This window comes from Glycine soja, chromosome 1 (assembly GCF_004193775.1).
Source record: "Glycine soja cultivar W05 chromosome 1, ASM419377v2, whole genome shotgun sequence".
Lineage (NCBI taxonomy): Eukaryota > Viridiplantae > Streptophyta > Magnoliopsida > Fabales > Fabaceae > Glycine > Glycine soja.
The window spans coordinates 46,029,610-46,048,191 of NC_041002.1; the positions used below are offsets into that span (position 1 = coordinate 46,029,610).

Here is an 18,582-nt window from a genome sequence, read left to right on the forward strand (position 1 = left end):
TTTTCTTATTTGTAGTTATTGAGGTTTCTCACATGTAACTCCTTAGGAAGAAAAAAATTCCTCAGGAAAGAATCTTGTTGGAGACACAAGAATACTAAATGTATTGAGATTTGAGAGTTTGAATGCATGTTGTACACTTTCAATCAAATTGTTCAAGGAAAATGTGTTAACAAGTGGAGGGGTAAAGAACTTTAAGTATAACTAAGTCTAAACAGAGGATTAGTATCATAATCGGTCCAAAGGGTCAAAGCTCGTGGACATACCTCAGGATCCCACCACGGAGTAAAAGTCCTAATTACAATGGTTAACAAAAAAATAAAGTAATGATGCAATCCTACCCCACAAGGGCATTGGATAGAAGATTTTAAGTAGATTGGGTCAGAGATGCAAGAGAAGGCCCTAAGGTTCTCATGAGCCTTAGGGCAGATTTCGGGCCCATGGGCTAAGTATGAGCTCACTTATCTTAGTACATATTAGATTAAGGTTTCATTATTTTTGGGCCTTGTATTTAGGGCTCCATAATGTAGGTAAGGTACCCTAGAAATGTAGGATTTTTCAGCCCTTATATTTTAGGGCACCTAGACTAGTTTTTGTATTAGGGGTAGTTTTGTAATTTCACATGCATTAAGTGAATATTTGATGTGTGTGTTGGAAAATAAATTTAATTGAATTGGAATAAGCCCAATCCAAATAAATTTTAGAGGGGGAGATGAGTATTTACTTGCTACACCCCATTGCCACATCATATAGTCACACTTTGTGCATATGCTTCATGTTTTACATGCCTCATGCCACTTAAGCATACTCAGTGAAGAATCTTGGACTTGATCTTGAATTAGTGGGCTGAACCATAGCTAAAATTCACTAATTATAATTAGTGAAATTTTGGCTCCAAAGTTTGGCTCCACAAATTCAATTTCAAATTCAAGTGAAATTTGAATAGAAATTTAAATTTTCCTCCAATTTTGTGTGACACTTAGACTATAAATAGAGGCCTTGTGTGTGCATTTTTTTTCAACTTTGATCATTTGAATATTAAACTTCAGATTTCATAGCTCTTTTAGAGCATAAAATTTCGTGTTCTTCTCTTCTTCTCCCTTCATTCATCTCTTTCTTCCTCCAAGCTCTTATCCATGGCCTCCTATGGTGGTGAGCTTCTTCTAGACTCATCTTCTCCTTGAAGTGGCGTCTCCTCTCTCTCTTCCTTCTTTATTTCGCTGTCATTCATCTTCCAAGAAGCAAAAGAATCCATTGATGAAGAAGATCCTAGGCCTACAAGCTCCAATGGAGCTTACATCAAGTACCCATGTTAAAAAAACCTAGTTCAATTTAAAACATAACAAAACTAATAAAAAATCCAAAACAAAAAAATTAAATAAACTGATTTTCTCTTGAACCATAATTTGAAAAGTAACAAAATAGCTTTTATATTTTAAAATATTATTTTATCTAAGATAATTTTATATTATTTATATTTATTGTTACTTACTCCTTTCTTTCCATTTCTTTTCATGTTTTAGCCTTCTTATTTTTTTCAAAACACTTGATGTTTTAGAATTTTAAAATCTAATTAATATATTTTTTCTCACATATACTCTTATTTAGTAGTCACTACTAGGGGAAAAGAAGTCAAAGATCAAGTATTAAAATAAGGACATTTCTGTCTGAATATAACAATATGTAGTTCTATTAAGTATTTCTTAATTCATGTGAAAAAACCTTAAACATCAAATTCAACGAATTGGCATAGTGGTGTTATGGCTTCGTTGCATTTATATGTGAGGCAATGATCTATTTAGCAGATAACTCATATTCAATTCCCTTTGAGTGTAAGATTCCCTTGAGCCAGTGACAACTACGTCACTGAGTGGGATTAATTCCTAGCCAAGGAGTTGGAGGACACACATAATCTCTTAATCAAGACAAAAAAAAAAAAAAGCTTAAACATCAAGTGTGTTTTTTTCAAGTCATACAAATTTATTCCAGGAAATGAGTTAAAAATGTATCATTCTCATCTTTAATACAAGTTTTAAAGAAACATTCTCAGGCATGATCTATTCTCAGGATTATATGTTACACATGATTTGTCCTCTTTCTTTTCCCATGTAAAAGGGTGGGAATATTATTTTCCTATGGGAATGAAAATTATTTTCTAAAATTACTTCTCACTTTTACATGTTTAAACTTAGAAGACCAAAATGAAAAAAAAAAAAGAAGTTAAAGGGCTAAAATGCATTCTTATTTTTGACACATAAAGGACAAAGATTTTATTATAGCCTAAAAATAACCTTATATCATAACTTAAATCATTCATTGTAAGTTTAAAACATAACTAATATTTTAGTATGTGCAATACATAGGATAAATATTTATTAATAAATGAATAGTTTTGAATATATAAATTGTATTATATTAAACTCATCATGAGTAAATATTTTTAAACATATAAATTATATTTTAGATTTATGATAAAAAGAAAATTCTATTGTGATACAATTATTTTTAATGATTCTTAAAATTATTAATTTTAATTATAAAATAAATATGAAAATGATGTGTTGAAAGAGATAAGAGGTTAAGAAAACCTCCCTAATGCTATTGGTTAAGAAAGAAAGAAAAAACTCTTGCGAACACTTTTGTTAAAGAATATTCTTACAAATGTTCTCATTTAAAATAATTATTCTAATTTATTTTTAACAAAACATAACTTCTAATATAGAGAGGGAATGTATGTATTTAGAGACATTCATTTATTATAAATTTCATAGATATGATCAATGCAAAATGAACTTAATTTCAATCTAATGGTAAATTTTAAAATAAAATTGCCCAATTAATTGAATTGTATAACTTACACTAACCATTACACCACCAATAACTACATAGAATGTTAATTTTATCAATCCAATTGTTAACCTATAACAATTATTATGGTTGTTTGTGTCAAATTGTCAAAATTAAACACTAATAAGAAGTAATCAAATCATTCATATTTTTTCGGATATTTTAAAATTATATATTTTTTCAATTTTGGTGTGTATGAATTAAGTATCAAATAATTTTTTTATCAAAATAAAAATTTGTTGGTATGATTTATGTGAAATAAATTTTTAATTCAATGGTGAATTTTTTAAATAACCTTATTGAATTAAAAGTTATAAAATGGTAACTTACACTAATTATTACACCGTCAATAAATTCTTATAGAATGTGAATTTTATCCATTCAACCATTAAATAAAATAATACATTATATTATATTTTTGTGTCAAATTTTGTCAAAATTAAATAATAAAAAAAATAATCAAGATTCATATTGTGAAATATTCATAATTTGCATATTTTAAAATTATATATTACATTAATTTTAGTACATAAGGTATCAAATAATTTTGCATCAATATAAAATTTTGTAAATATGATTTACATAAAAAAAAATTTAAAACCAATGATAGTTATTGAGAAAAAATTGTCCGATTAAAGTTTATTGAATAATATAATAGTATATGTAAGTGACATCAACCAATGTAATTTCATCTTTCCCACCAATGTAATGACCATTACAACACAAATAATTTAGGATAAATAACCACATTTGTTCCTGAATGTGTAACTTGCTGACAAATGTATCTCTTAAAAATGAAAATACAAAATTTAGTCCCCGAAAGTGTAAAAAATGCGACAAATATATCCGACCGTTAAATTTCATCTGTCACCGTTAATAAAATAGCCTATGTGGCACAAAAGGACGAATTTGTCACTAAAATGATTGTCAACGTGGTCATCGCTAATTATCAGCATATGGGCATATTTGTTATATAATTTTTTTTTTTACTTTTCGTCTTGCACTTTGCTAACAAATACGTCTCTGGAAGATGAAAATACAAAATTTAATCCCCGAAAGTATAAAAAAAATGCGACAAATATATTCGGATGTTAATAGTAGATTATGATTAGTTATTATAATTTTAGAAAAAATTATAATGATTGTGACAAAATATTATTAATGGAAGTGAATTTTTATTGCTTTGACGAATTATTCTTACTTTTCTTTAACTACAAAAAAAAAATTAATCCTTTGGTTGTTAATTCTTGAATAAATGCTATCAACACAAAAAAAATAATTTAGTGTAAAACAATAAGAAAATTATTGTTTATGTTTAATCAAATACTATTTATTTAATTATTTATTTTATAAATTTTGCATAATAAAATATGAATGTCTATTAATATATGCAATGACATTAAATTAAAAATTATAATAAAAGTTTCTTGATTTTTAAATTAATTTTTTTATATCATACACAATTTTTTTTATTGACTGGTCATTAAAAAAAAACATAACCTTAAAAAAATCATTCCAATGGGCTGAGTGTTTTTTACAAATTAAAAGTGTCATTGTAATTATAATTTTTCCTAAAAATTATTCATGGATCTAATTTAACTATAATGCTTTATAATAAGCATTTTTTTTTACTTAAACCTTTCATCAAGAATGGGAGTATAAAAAAGTTGTTTACATGTTTATAAAACTAGTATTCTTTTTTCTTTTAGACTCAATTTAATGTACGATTTTGTTAAAAAAAATTCTCACAATCAGTATAAATTTTTTCAAATTATAATAATCAGTCACAATCTACTATTAATGTTCGGATATATTTGTTACACTTTTTAAACTAACTTTCAGGTACTAAATCTTGTATTTTCATGATTGAGTGACTCATTTGTTGTCAGCGGGGTGGGAAGACGAACGAAAATATTATATGACAAAACAAATTCGTCCGTAGGCTAATTCGTCCATCTGTGTCACGTAAACTATTATTTTATTAACGGTAACAAACGGAAGTTAACGGCCCAGATATATTTATCGCATTTTTTACATTTTCAGAAACTAAATTTTGTATTTTCATTTTTCATGAACGTAGCAAAATACACATTTAGGATTACCCAATAATTTACTATTGTAAATTTATCTCCACCCTTTAATGACATTATTTCAAAGAGTTAGTCTTACTCTCAGACCTTGCTTGATCAAAATTAATTCAGCTCCTTATCTATGAGTACATATCGATTATTCTAGTGACTTTTTCTTTCACACATATATAAAGGTTCTTATAGAGTTAAGTATTTTCCTTTGAAAAAGAGCAAAAGCTTATTAGACAAAATACATACGGCACCCCTTTACCTTAATGGCCCATGAGTGATTAATTAAGGTGCATTTTAAAACAATTTGCAATTGGCTGAAGGAAAAAAAAAAAAAAAATTCGACCGCGTCCTTTGGAAGAAAGCAAAGGTTTTGTGTGTGTGATATGTGTTAGTATGTGTGTGTGGGAAAGCACTAGGAATAGCATGAAGGACTGGGTCTACCAAACCCTAACTAAACGGCATTTACTCCCCAATCCCACACAATACTCCATTCTCAAAGATAGGGCAGTTAAGTTTCCTATTCATTTCCCCACCCTTCATTCCCATCACACGTTCAACCAAGATCCAAAATCAAAGGGAAAAACCCATTATCATTTTACATGCCCAAATTAAGAAAACACCACAACAAAATCACAGTACACAATTTTAATTTCAAAATTTAATCTCATAACTATCATTTAATCCCATGTTCAAAATTTAACATGCCACGCGATAGATGTTACATTAACAATTGTGAAGATATCACTTAGCTATAAGGCCCCACCGTGATCAATTCTCAATTCTTCTTTTTCTGTTACAATAACAAATCCCTCTTTAATTAATTTTATTATCTACACATTTTTTTGCTAATTAATATTTTCATGTAGAAACCGAGTAAAGTAGCAACAAGCATGGGGAAGTTAAAAGTAAGTAGTAACAGATCATAGAATCAAAACTGAAAAAATTAAATAGAAAAAAAAGAAGATAGAGAGAAAAAAACCTGTTGTAATCGTTTGTTTTTTTTTTTTTTTGTTTATTAAGGTCATTTTTCTAAATAAATTACCATGACATTAACCATTGGGTTGCCTACAGAAAAGACAGGTAGGTAATGTGAGTTACGTGTCAAGCATCAATATGATAGTTATGTAGTCTCATGAATTTTACATCACAGTCAAGTGATATTAACCATCAGTTATTTCTTCCTTTCTGGCACCATTTAACATTAAAAAAAAAAAACTTCTTCGTTACAATAAACAAGCCCCAGCAGTTTTCTTTCCTTGACTTGGACAAGGAAGCAACCGGTTCACGCTGCAAAACCACTGCGAATTTCTAGAATTGCCCTTTCCTATTTTTTTTCCCCTAACCCAATTACTTTCTCCAAATATGATATAAAATTCAAAATTTAATTTCGAGATCTCCAACCCTGAAAATCCGATTCTTCATATTTTCTTTTGTTCATAAAACAGTGTCTCAATCCAATCCCAAGGGCATTTAAGGAATTTTTTTTTAAAAAGTCCGTAGCATTAGAAGAATTTTTTTATATATATAAAACAGCATCCCAATCCAATCCCCAAGGGCATTTAAGGAAATTTCAAAAAAATCAAAGGCTAAAAAAAAAACAGAAAACAAGCAAGCCTCGCATGTTACCTTTCTTTATAAGTTAAAAAATCTTCAATTCATTGCCCGGAAAAGGTAACAAATCGAAAATATTCCAAAAAGAAAGCGATAAATAAAGCAAAATAAAAACAAAATCCAGGTTAAAATTTTTAATTTTTTTATCTTTTGAAAAGAAAAAACTTATATTTAATATTTATCCCACCCCATACACAATTCCACATCCTATGGCTACACTTTGCAGCTTGCACCTACTCCTTTTATACACAACAAGAACAAAAACAACATAGGCTAAACTAAACACAAACACAACAACAACAACACAAGTGTGTGTGCCCGCGCGCTTGTGTTTTTGTGTACTGTTCTTCTTGTTTTTCCTTTTTTTTTTTTCATTCATGGAGAAGCACAAGTGCAAGCTTTGCTTGCGGAGTTTCGCGAACGGAAGAGCGTTGGGAGGTCACATGCGGTCTCACATGCTGAACCTACCTGTTCCTCCGAAACAGAGCGAGTTCGTGCCGATTCAACTCAGCTTCGAGGCCGACTCATCTCCTTCGCAGTCTTCATCTTCCTTCTACGGTCTCAGAGAGAATCCGAAGAAGAGCTTTCGTTTCGCAGATCCTGAATTTGCGTTTGCAGCAGCAGACACGGGCTCGGTGATCCTGCAGGACAGGGAGAGCGAGACCGAGTCGTCGAGGAATCCGACTAGGACACGATCCAAGAGAGCGTGGCAACTCGGTGGCGACGGTGGTGGCGGTGGCGGCGGTTCAGGTGAATCAGAAAAAAAGATTATGAAAGTTTGTAAAATTAGTAAAACTAACGAATCTGCAAGTTCGGTTTCGGACACGACGAGGGAGGAAGACGTCGCATTCTGTCTCATGATGCTGTCTCGCGACAAGTGGAAGGAGGAAAATATTAACAATTTATTATATGATCATGATCAGGATGATGATGAAGACGAGGAGGACGATGAAGAAGACGAAAACAATGAGGACGATGACGGTTACGAATCGGAAGAGAAGTCTCTTAAGAAGAGCAACAACAAGGTGCGAGGGAGGTACAAATGCGAGACGTGTGAAAAGGTGTTTCGATCTTACCAGGCTCTCGGAGGACACCGCGCCAGTCACAAGAAGATCAAGCTCAACAACAACAACAACAACAACAACAACAACGAAGGTGAACTCGAAGTTCAGCACGTTGTTGTGGAGAAGAAAATCCACGAATGTCCTGTTTGTTTCCGAGTATTCGCTTCCGGTCAGGCTCTGGGTGGACACAAGAGAACACATGTGATTGGTTCTTCAACTGCTGCAACAACCGTTTCTGTTAGAAGTTCTGTTGCAACGGTTTCGGTTAGAACAGCTTCTACTACTAGAGTTGGAGATAGTTTGATAGATCTCAATCTTCCTGCTCCAGTGGATGATGATGAAGAGGAGGAGGAGGATGTTAGTCAGTTCGACGACTCAGCTGTTTCGGATGCAGAGTTTGTTAAACTGTGAAGTTTTTCTCCTCAAACTTATTTGGATTTTCTTTTTTCTTAGGCCCTGATCCCAAGGTACAAAAATTTTGGTTCGGTTATTTACTTGCAATTTTAGATTTGTTCAGCCATTTGGGCTAATTATAACTTACAATATGGTTACTCTATAGTTGGTTTTATCTAATAATTTCACAATTCTTCTCAAATTTGGTTCTTCATGATTGTTATTAGTTTTGAAGTTGGAGTTAGAGTTAGATGAACATCCATAAACAGAGGAACTGAACTTTTTAAGCTTAATTTGTCATATTTAAAATTTCTATGCTTTTTATATAAAATAATTACTATGAGAATTTCTGGGCTTTATTGGGTGTTTGGTGTTTCTTTTACTTTTTTCTGTGTTGTGGATTTCTGCAGAAGAGCTGGAAGCATGCGTGTTTTAGTGGGCTCTGTTTCAGCTTCCAAGCAAAATACTACTAAGTAACTGTTATACCATTCATTGCTTGTGAATATTAAATAAACCAAATCATTCTCACTCGAAGTTGATCAACCCTGCATTTTTTTAATGATAGAAAAGTAACTTCCACTTCTGACCACCAGCATTGTACAGTTCAGGAAGAGGAATATGTTTTCATCGTGTTTCTTTCATTTTATTTTCTCTCTCACCAAAACTACTAATAACATGTTTGGATTAGATTCAATTTTTTCCAAAATTAATTCCAAAATCACGTTTGAAAGTTAAAACAACAAATAATTTTTAAACTTTTTATTTTTTAATTTTTATCATGATTTTAAATGTCATAATCAATTCTAGTAGATATTCACACAAACTAAAAATTAAATAGAATTCAAATTCGATCATTAACGAAAATAATTTTTATTCAAATTTTATTTATTTTTTTTATCAAATTTTAAATTAATCGAGATTATTTTAGCGTGATGAACCTTGCCACAAAAGAAAAACACACCACAAGATGTTCCATAACTTTTCTCTTTTTTATTTTTTCCTTTTTTTATTTTTCTTTTGGCAAAAAGAAAACTTCTCTGCCTCTAATCATTTTATCTCCTGATTGCTGTTTGAGGCTGTTTCCAGCATTTCACATATATATCTTCATTAGATATTACTACTAGGTGAATCAGAAAAAATTAATGTCCACAATAGCCTGAGGATTGAATCTGGTTTTTCGTTAAATTGCCATTTCCATTTCCATTTTTGGGAAATCTGTAAAGGGGATTGAGAAAAGAGAAAAAGCAAGCAGATCCCTTATTTTACTCCTGGCTGACAAATTAATTTGGCTTAGTTGGGCGTGACTCAAGGTATCTAGCTGAGGCAGGCCTTTTGGTTCTTTATGGAAAACTTTCAGTCACACTCATTAAATTTGTAATAAATGACATATGATCCGTTTCATGCAATTGTTGTATTTTTATTTCGTTGTATTTTATTATGGGGGTTTGGTCAATTAGTAGATCTTGGGTGGCACTATTATGATTTAGACTTTAGAGGCCACAATGCTGAGATATCACTTGAAATAAATCTGACTGGTTAACAACTAAACCAAATTGGAAAAGAAATTATAAAGTGCGAAATTTGGTGCTTAGATGGAACTGCTAAGTAGTTGCCTTTATAAAGTAGGACATTAGCCACCAGCCAGCTCTATGATGACACTTCTGAGTAAGTGATACTATCATAGTTGTAGCTTATACATTTTTTCATACATGCTACCGGATAAAACAAAAATTGAGATTCCTTTTAATTTTGAACAATTTTGTCTTTACACCCCTAACATTAGGTACAACTCTGAAGATAATCAACAATTTTTATCCTTTTCTTGGATACCATCTCATGTCTACTTGGTTGTATATTAGTAGTATAAAAATGTTACTACATGACAGTCTCATCATTTTGTTGTAAATTTATATACAACCTGTTTTTACAGAAATTCAATAGCCCAAGTTATTTACACGAAGCTTGTGATTGATTGTGGAACAAGAAATGCGTGAATTAATTAGTATAAAATTGTGATAATTTAACTAATTGAGTTCGAATTTTGGATATATAATTATTTTAAAGAAAAAAAATCGACTATAATAATCTTACATGACTTAAGTAGATTTATTTTTAAGAAAAGATACATGTAATCTTTACTGTAAAAATATATAAATAATGTATTCCAGTCAATTTGATCAGACTAATTAAAAAAAAAAAAGATTTCTGATCAAATTATAAATTACAATCACGATTAGGATCATAAAAAATTATGTCACGCGAAGATATTCCTATTAATTTCATCCTCAGAAATATACATATGCTGTAAAGGCAAAAGAAATACATTATGGAAAAGAATGAAGCATTATTCTAATGAACATAACAAGAACAAAGTAAAATCTTGCATTAATGATGATATTGATTATGCACAATGTATCGTCATTTACTCAACAAACTAAGATTATTTTTTACAAAACTAACTAAAATGTTAGCTAAAGATGAAAAATTGGTTGAAAATTGAAAAATTAACTTATTAAATTATAAGTATTCGATAAAATTAATATCAAAGTAATCGAAAAGTATAAAATGATTAAAAAAAATAATAAAATCATGTTTTATTTAAAAAGTATTACCAAGAAATTGAATAAATATTTTTAAGATAAAAAATATAAAAAGTTAGAAATTGATGTTTTAAAAAACATTACTTCAAGTAATGTTTCAAAACCTGATAGAAACTATTAAAAATATTTTATTTACCGAACAATCAAATAAAATTTTCAGTTAATAACAAAAATTAAAAACTAGTTGAAATATTTTCTTTAACATATCTTAAATGTATATAACAATATTTAAAATTAGTCACAATACTAATAACTGATATATTAATAATTACTAATGCTCTTCTCTAAAATATGCTCTCTTGAAGTAATTAGTCTTTTCAAATTTTTTTAGAGATATTTTGAATTTGATAATGCACAAGAACAGTGACTTTAATGACAAGAAATATGGTCATGACTCGAGTGTTTGCTCTTTTACACTTGACTCACAACGTGCTCCCTTTTTTTTTGTCTTTTATCTTTCTTTTGGATAACCAAGTACTTTTGCATCCACGAACCAGGAATGGAGATTTCTTGCCTAAAATTCTAAGAATATTTTTAGAAATCAAGTAAACTAATCAATCAACTCACCTTTAAGTGCTCTTTTGGCACGTATGAAAATAGCCAATGTTCGCAAGTCTCAACTTGATGGTATCAGTACCACATAATTCTCAATTATCATGAATTAATAATAATATCAGTAGCTTTTTGGTTTGGAGGTCTCGTGGAAATTCTCATTGGTAAAGTACTATATCATATTCTTCACTGTGAAATCCTCTGCTTCTGCCATCTGGAGCTGAATATTAAGCGATTATTATCTTTTATTTGTTTTCTTTGCAGTTTTTATTTAGCTAATAGCAAAATTAGTAATAATATTATCGGATCATTTAATTCTAGAAGTTTCTTTTTTAAAAAAAGAACAATATGCTCTAAAAATGATGTAAGATAAATTTGTTGAAAGTCATACTATAACAATGATTTTAAATTGGTTGACAATATAAAAAAAACTACGTTAACAGTGTATAATCATTAATTGTTTATCTTATTATAGTTTTGTACAGTAAAATATGATAATGTAATTCCAGTAAATGATGTGTTGGGATTGAGGCTCATAATATCTTGTTTAAATTCATGCATGATAATTATATACATGAAGGCTCTCCTGTATATTCAGTATAGATAATATTAATAGAATAAAAATATTAAATCAATTAAAAGAAAGACATTAATTATTCTTTACATATCAGCCATGAACCTTATATGGTAGACTTGGTCAAAATTATGATACAAATAATCAAATATTCTCATTCTCCGTGGTCTGTACCATACCAATATATATATATATATATATATTCCCTTAACAGTTTTGAAACGACTCAGAGTTAGCCAAAAAGAGATGTCTATCAGTCTATGGACGATTCCAGTTTTTTTGGTACAATATCGACGATTCCAATACAATTAACTTTTGGAGAACCAAAAGAAAAGATTGTGTTTCTTTCTTCTTCTACTTTATTTTCTAAGCATAACAACTTGAAAAAAGATGGTGCAGTTCGTGATGCAAAATAAGTTAAGATTCATTTTGGTCGAAAGTAATATATATATATATATATATATATATATATATATATATATATATATATATATATATATATATTAGAAAATCTTTATCATGTTGTTACTTCCATTATGTGAATTTTGATTAAGTTATGCAGATTAAATTTTAATATAATTGATTCGAGATGAGTAAAAGAGTTCCTTCAAAAAATAAGTAGAATATGGGTAAAAGTTCGAGAAGCAAGATTATGTGATCAAAGGGAGTAATTTCGAATGAGATTGTTGATTTCGATATTTTCATTCATGCACGTGAGATTGAAAAGCATTGGAGAATAAAGTATTTTTTAAAAAATCGAAGTGCCAATTGGCACAGTTGTTAAGAAGTTATACAAAAATAATTACTAGTATCATATCAATGTAATTAGGAATATCTTTGTACACATGTTGAAATCATATAATTCGTTTGTATTGTGAATCTATAAATAAAACTATTGACTACCAATTTCAGCGGGTTGATACATAATAACTTAATTCCTGAAAACACCAACACGCCTACCATTGAAATTGGCAAAGGTTCAGCAGGTCATGTTGTATTTATTCAATTCCCCACTTTTATGAATTCATATATGTTTATTTTACTGCACATTTATGAATCCTTGACTTTTTCCAATCTTTATTTCTTCTCAAAATTCTACTTTTTCAATCCCTATTTCTTATTATTATCGAAATTATTTAGAATTAATCATTGAATCGAAAACACTTTTATCAAAAGTTATTTTATTATCTTATGAATTACAACCTTATTATAATTCAAATAGACATATTTCTCGAAATTATAATTGTGATTTGCATTAAATATTAGACAATTCTATATTAAGTTAAACACAGAACTTGCTAGTTTGATTAAAAAGAACTCATAATCAAAAACAAATTTTATGTCTCACTTTTAAACATTTATTTGTTAATAGAACCATTCAGTGAAAATTCATTTACTGTCTTGAAAATATTTTCCTTTCGAGGAATAGATAAAATTTTTACGATTAACAAATTGGTAATCCTGGTGGGACTAGTTTGCCAAAAACTCGATCTTAAGAACGTCTTAATGAGAATTGTATGTTGTTAAGAAGTGGTAGAATGATAAACAATAGTCAAAGAAACCGAAGTAATAACAACAATGATAACAATAACGCCACAAACACTTCCACCAACAATAGTGGCAACAATGAACAAACTCAAATCAATTTACCCTCTGGAGTGGATAATGAAATGATTGTGGGTACTAGTCATACAAACAATGACCCCACAAATGTAAGTGGTGAAGATGTAATGCACTCACAAGTTCAAACAAGTGTTGTCGAAACTTCGTTGCCACAAAATAATATAATCTCAACTACAAACACCCTACCATTTTCTACCACAAGACCATGGGGCATGCCACCAGTGTCTAATGAAATGAACCTACCACAATTGAGTCTGCCTATGCCTCAAAGCCAAAAGTCAATTCCACCTATTATGGTTAGTAGATGAACTAGCAGACCCTTAGAACTTGGGGGCAATAATCATTCCATGATGGTGACCAATTAAAAAACATAAGAGTTCCTATCGAGGATAGGATAATAGGAGAAAACAACATGGTCTCTATAGGTGTTTCGAATGAAACATTAGCAGTCTTTAGACAACAAATGGACCATAGTAATCATGAAATGGTTAACACTTTAACAAATCATATGGCATCGATTTTAAATCCTATGTTAAGAACTACCAATTAAAGTTATCGGCAAACGAATGGTATCTTAACTTGAATAGGAGATGCTTTGGTCATTCCTAGAAATCAACTTGGGAATAGTCATGTAATTCAGGAAATACCAATACAAGAAGGACCTATTAATAATAAAAAAAACCTGAAAATGATGTTAATATCCCAATTCGGATTGTGAATGATAGAGAACAACCAAATCCTATTTTGGTGAATAGAAATTAGAATGCAGATGAGGCCTTAGCCAATATGCAACAAAATCAAATGCTTCAAGGACCAAATGATCCAAATAGAGGTTTAGGCCTCAAAACAATTTAAAATCCTCAAATCAACCAAATGATCAAATAGGCTTTGAATAGGCATAGTTTCAAATTAGGAAATGCACAACCACTTTACTTTGTTTTTGCTTTACCTTATTATATTTTAAATCAAGTTGCCTAAGGGTTATAAGGTGCCTAAGTTTTCAAAATTTGTTGGAGAGTTAGAAGAGTCTACTGTGGAACATGTATCTCATTTTCAAATAGAATGTGGTGATTTGGCCATTGATGAATTCTTGAAAATGAAATATTTTCCTAATTCTTTAACGAAAAATGTTTTTACTTGGTTCACCACATTACCACCAAATTCGATATACACCTGGGCACAACTCAAAAGAGTGTTCCATGAACATTTCTTTAGAGTTGAGATTAAGGTTAGTCTCGTAGATTTAGCAACCATTAAACGTTTCAATAGTGAAAGAATTGAAGAATACTGAAATAGATTTCGACCAATGAAATCTCAATCTTATACTCAAATTCCTGAATATGAACTAGTTAGGATGGTTGTTGTAGGTCTAGACTTTTCGATTCAAAAGAAATTGGTGAATCAACTAGTTAGAGATATGGCACAATTAGTAGAAAGAGTAAAGAGAATTGAGCAAATAAAATATAAAAAAGAAAGACATAAAAGATTTGATAAAAATAGAAGGGAGAAAATTGCATATTTGAAACCTTATAAAGATAATGATAATTCCATAAATTATCAAGATATAGATGTTAATCAAGAAGAGGATGAAATATGTGTGGCAAAATTACAACCCGGACTTCCCTATACTTGTCAAATGTTAAAGATAGATGAAGAGTAGAAATTGCCTATCTCGAAATATAGTTTCGATATGACTAAGACAGATAAAATATTTGATGTGTTGTTGAAAGACAAATATATTGTCCTTAGTAATGATCATAAAATTCCTACTCTTGAACAAAGAAAAGCAAAAAGATATTGCAAATTTCATAATATTTTTGGACATTGGACTAACAGTTGTTTGCATTTCAGAGACATGGTCCAAAAGGCTATTGATGAAGGAAGACTTAAGTTTGAGGAAAAACCAATGAAAGTGGACACTGATCCGTTTAACATTCAAGCTAACTATGTGGAACTAATGCAAATCATGATGATTAGGGCCTCAATTGGTACATTGAAAGTGAACACTATAACATCTCATTTTTCATAGACTAATTTAAAAAGAGTTGTTATTTGTAAATAAATAGAGTTTTATGATAAGGTTTTTGTAATTAAATAAATAAAGAGAAATAAGTGTATTAAAATAATAGTTTGATAAAAAAAAATAAAAATGATATTTTATTTATTCATTTGATAGAGAATAAAATAGAATTTGTTTTTATAAAATAATAAAAATAAATAAAATAATAGGTTGTGAGTACCCTAGGTATAAATAGCAATATGTTAGGTCAGACGGTAGCTTTTACGACTATTTATCCCTTCAATTTCGTTTTCCCACTCCTCCTCCCCAAAATCATTTCTTTTTCTCACAGTCCACCAAACCTGTCTCAGAAAAACGAGGATCTCGGACTCATTCACCGTTGGATCGTTGTGAAATTTAAGAACCACGTTAGCAACCCAATTCTGAGAATTCTCACCGTTGGGAATTGACAAAACATGTCGGACCTAAGAGAAATATCCTTCACACCGTAGCTTTCTCTTTTCTCGCAAAAACCCAAAATGGTCTCAGTAAAACTATGATCCCGGTTTCAATAACCGTTGGATTTTCATGATTTTTTGGTATGTGGTTTTTAATTCAATTCTGCACACCTTAACCGTTGGGATTTGGGAGATAATATTTACGGCAAGAGAAAAAGGAATCACACGAAGACAGTACAAGTGGAGGCTTCAATCTCTTCTCTATCTCTCTGATGTTTGGGAACTCTACCAAAACAGTCAGAGGAAAAACTGGAGGAATCTTAGGGAACTGCTAGAGATGCCTCTATCGATGTCGGAAGACATGTGAGCCCGCTTAGAGGTAAGGGATGAGTTATTCACAATTGGGAATTAGTGAGAACATGTGTAGAGATACTTAGAGGATTAAATTGGAGTTTGGTTTGGGGTGTTTATTAAATTATAATTTTTCCTTTACAATTATAAATACAATATTATTTTCCTTACGTACCAATTGATGTTCTAATAAGAATTAATTGATAAACTTGAGTGTTCTTGATGTTTTGTGTTTTGACCCATGATTTTGATATAATTGTGTGAAATTATTTGAGGGGTTTTACTGCCCATGTTGTGATAAACCTTTTGTATAAATTGTTACAGTGAGATTATGAAATGGTGATTCAAATTGTGAGTATGTAATAAATTAAACCTGTGATGAATGGTGAAATAAATGTGTATTGAGATGTGTGTATTGAGTTGTGAGCTATGAACTGTGCAATCACAAAATTGTAAGACCCTTTAATGGCGGCAAGTTTTGTGATGGGATCTACTGTGGGAACCTGACGAGACAAAATAATTTTGAAAAACAATTGAGTAGTTGTATGTATTGCATAGTTCATAGGTAAAGTGTATATGATTCTTGAGGTGTGATAACATGTTAAATTGAGATTATACCATTGTGATTGAGATCGAGTGTATGTGATAAATTGAGTATGTATATGATTGAAATATATATGTGCATTGAGATGTTGTGTGCATTGAGTTGTGAACTATGAATTGTACAATCACACGACCATAAGGCCCTTTAAGGGCGACGAGTTAATGTTAAGTCCCTTTAAGGGCGACGAGTTAATGCTAAGTCCCTTTAAGGGCGACGAGTTAATGCTAAGACCCTTTAAGGGCGACGAGATAAACTATTTTGAGAATAATTGAGGAGTTGTGTGTTTTGTACAATTCATAGATAGAGTTTGTGTGCTAAAATATTTTCTGGGTTGGACCTGAATCAGGAGGGAGAGGCCCTGACGAACTCTTCGGAGTGTAGGCCTTGGGGGTCACCCGGTTTGAGTACTCCTTTAAGCCTATGTTGATCCCATACGGTTGGAGCATTCTCGCAAAACACTGTGACCCCGAATGGTCTCCCTATGATCTTACCTAGTGAGAGTGACCTGACTTGCTAATGTGTGGTTTGTCTTGTCATGTACTCCTAGGCGCTCGACAAGGTTTTTCACTGACATGGTACCACATTGCATATAGGATTGAGTCTTAGTGTATATGTTGCATAACGCTTGTGTATTGATCGATATTGATTGGCTTGGTGATATTGTGTGTTGATCCTTGAGTACATGAATGTTGTGAAACTGAACGAGATGTGTTGTGTTATGATGTGATGTTGGGTGACAAAGTGGTGAAATGATGTGAGCTATGCTTAAGTAAGTTTAATTTTGTTTTTATAATATTTATACCTATATGTTACCTCGTTACTCTTCATTAGTTAAGAATGTGATAACTCACTCCCGGTATGTTATTTGTGTTTGGATCCTGTGATGATCTTGAACCTTATGTTCGTGGGAGCAGATGAATAGGTGGATGACTATAAAGAACCTAATGCTAGAGGACACGGGAACACAATGCTCTGATAGGATGTGACATTAGGGTATAAGTTCTATATTAATTGTATGAAGTTTTAGACGACCTTGTTTTGAGCCGAAGTGAATTTATTATTTATTTGGACAAGTTTTATTATGATGTTAGAAATGTGAGCCTTTTACCCTTTTGAAAGGCTTGTATTTAAATGTATTTTTAAAAACTTTTAATTAAGTTTGATTTCTTATTTTTTTTATTATTAGTACAAATGTATGGGGTAAAGGGTGTCACAAACACCCCTTTGTCTGAAGAGGAGGTCAGCCAAGCCTTAGAAGAATTCAAGAAAGAAGAAGAGTCAATCTTTCCACAAGCACATGAATCATTGGTAAATATTCTATCGAAGAAACAAAAAGCAAAGGAGATTATGGTATGTCCTCGTTGTAGTGTCGTGTTTGATAGATCAACAACCAAAGCTTTTGAAGCATCAAAAATTCGAAAAGGTTTCGAAAAAGTTCAGGAATCAAAGGTTAAGGGAAAGAAGTAGAGTATAAGCATGACTGTGAGCCAAGTTCAAAAACCCTACAATATGACTCAAAGGAAGTCCTATGTCCCACAAGCTAATGTTCCAACAAACATGTGGTTTTAACCAGGGAACAAAGGATCCAATTCATGTTTTAAGGAGTTTGAAGTGAGTAGTTTGGCACTTCGAAGGGAAGGAACTGCTGAAGGTTCAAGGAAGGGATATTATGAGTATCAAAAAATCCAATGGAGAAGGCATCCAATGATGAGGAGAGATGTGATACTAGCAATGCAACATAAAAATGCTACAAAACCATCAGTCTTCGACTAAATTAGTGAAGGTCCACCTCCTGGATTCGAAAAGAAAATCTCGATGAAGCATTAGA

The 18,582-nt window shown here is 31.0% G+C and overlaps 1 protein-coding gene across 1 annotated transcript; it reads left to right on the top strand.

The window, feature by feature from the left end:
- The first annotated feature begins 6,754 nt into the window (after nucleotides 1-6,754).
- LOC114416995 (zinc finger protein ZAT9-like) lies at nucleotides 6,755-8,207 on the top strand. Its single transcript, XM_028382052.1, has one exon. It carries the CDS (start codon nucleotides 6,914-6,916, stop codon nucleotides 8,009-8,011), a length of 1,098 nt encoding a protein of 365 aa, XP_028237853.1. The 5' UTR covers nucleotides 6,755-6,913; the 3' UTR covers nucleotides 8,012-8,207.
- Nucleotides 8,208-18,582: the final 10,375 nt, after the last annotated feature.

Bases quoted from the DNA above. Each gene is read 5' to 3' on its own strand.
- LOC114416995 (XM_028382052.1), top strand. From the start codon at position 6,914: ATGGAGAAGCACAAGTGCAAGCTTTGCTTGCGGAGTTTCGCGAACGGA.